The 1773-nt window shown below is 46.5% G+C and overlaps 1 protein-coding gene across 1 annotated transcript in view; it reads left to right on the forward strand.

Moving 5' to 3' along the window:
* LOC103613520 (ETS translocation variant 3) overlaps positions 1-1773 on the forward strand; it is a 12074-nt gene that overhangs the window by 7578 nt on the left and 2723 nt on the right. The window contains exon 4 of the mRNA XM_017731150.1: positions 1734-1768. Coding sequence (XP_017586639.1) covers positions 1734-1768 — 35 coding nt within the window. The remainder of the gene's footprint in view (positions 1-1733; positions 1769-1773) is intronic.

A 1773-nucleotide genomic window follows, 5' to 3' on the forward strand; every position in this document is an offset into this window, starting at 1 on the left:
CCCCCACCATCAAAATGGAGGGGTTTTGGTGGGAAAAGGGGATCCAGGAGGTGGAAATGGGAGAATTTTCCTCAAAATGGCTCCGTAGGCTCTGGGAAAGGAGCCGGTAGGAGCCAGAAGCAACGCAGGAAAGTTTTTCCCCAAAAAAAAGCTCGAATCCGGGATTTTCAGCCAGCTGGGAGAGCTTGAGGATTGCCAGGATTGCCCAAGGGACAGGGTGGGGTTTGGGGATGACCTGTGCAGGGCCTGGAGTTGGAATGTTTCTGTGGATATTGGAGAGATTTCTGTGGATATTGGAGAGATTTCCATGGATGGATGGGGTCCCCCCTCAAAGCAGAGATCTGTGTGGATATTGAGGAGATTTCCATGGATATTGAGGATATTTCCATGGATATTTAAGAGATTTCCATGGATATGGGAGAGATTTCCATGGATGGATGGGATCCCCCCTCAGATCAGAGATTTGTGTGGATATTGAGGAGATTTCCATGGATATGGGAGAGATTTCCATGGATGGATGGGATCCCCCCTCAGATCAGAGATCTGTGTGGATATTGAGGAGATTTCCATGGATATTGGAGAGATTTCCATGGATATTGAGGAGATTTCCATGGATATTGGAGAGATTTCCATGGATTGATGGGATCCCCCCTCAGATCAGAGATCTGTGTGGATATTGAGGAGATTTCCATGGATATTGGAGAGATTTCCATGGATATTGAGGAGATTTCCATGGATATTGGAGAGATTTCCATGGACTGATGGGATCCCCCCTCAGATCAGAGATCTGTGTGGATATTGAGGAGATTTCCATGGATATTGAGGAGAGATTTCCATGGACTGATGAGATTCCCCCTCAGATCAGAGATCTGTGTGGATATTGAGGAGATTTCCATAGATGTTGGAGAGATTTCCATGGATATTGAGGATATTTCCATGGATATTGGAGAGATTTCCATGGATATTGGAGAGATTTCCTTGGATATTGGAGAGATTTCCATGGACTGATGGGATCCCCCCTCAGATCAGAGATTTGTGTGGATATTGAGGAGATTTCCATAGATGTTGGAGAGATTTCCATGGATATTGAGGATATTTCCATGGATATTGGAGAGATTTCCATGGATATTGGAGAGATTTCCTTGGATATTGGAGAGATTTCCATGGACTGATGGGATCCCCCCTCAGATCAGAGATCTGTGTGGATATTGAGGAGATTTCCATGGATATGGGAGAGATTTCCATGGATGGATGGGATCCCCCCTCAGATCAGAGATCTGTGTGGATATTGAGGAGATTTCCATGGATATTGAGGATATTTCCATGGATACTTAAGAGATTTCCATGGATATTGGAGAGATTTCCATGGACTGATGGGATCCCCCCTCAGATCAGAGATCTGTGTGGATATTGAGGAGATTTCCATGGATGTTGGAGAGATTTCCATGGATATTGAGGAGATTTCCATGGATATTGAGGAGATTTCCATGGATATTGGAGACATTTCCATGGATATTGGAGAGATTTCCATGGACTGATGGGATCCCCCCTCAGATCAGAGATCTGTGTGGATGTTGGCGATATTTCCATGGCTATTCCCGGTATTTCCGTGGATTGTGACGAGCTATCCCCACAGATCCCTCAGATCCATCTCCCAATGCCCAATCCCCGAATTCCCCCATCCCACCAGCACCATTCCCTAACTTTTCCCCCCCGTTCTCCCCCATTCCCAGGCATGGTCCCTCAGAGCGCTCCCCCCGTCCCCACCGCCTC

Source organism: Corvus brachyrhynchos, unplaced genomic scaffold (genome assembly GCF_000691975.1).
Source record: "Corvus brachyrhynchos isolate BGI_N302 unplaced genomic scaffold, ASM69197v1 scaffold303, whole genome shotgun sequence".
NCBI classification, from domain to species: domain Eukaryota; kingdom Metazoa; phylum Chordata; class Aves; order Passeriformes; family Corvidae; genus Corvus; species Corvus brachyrhynchos.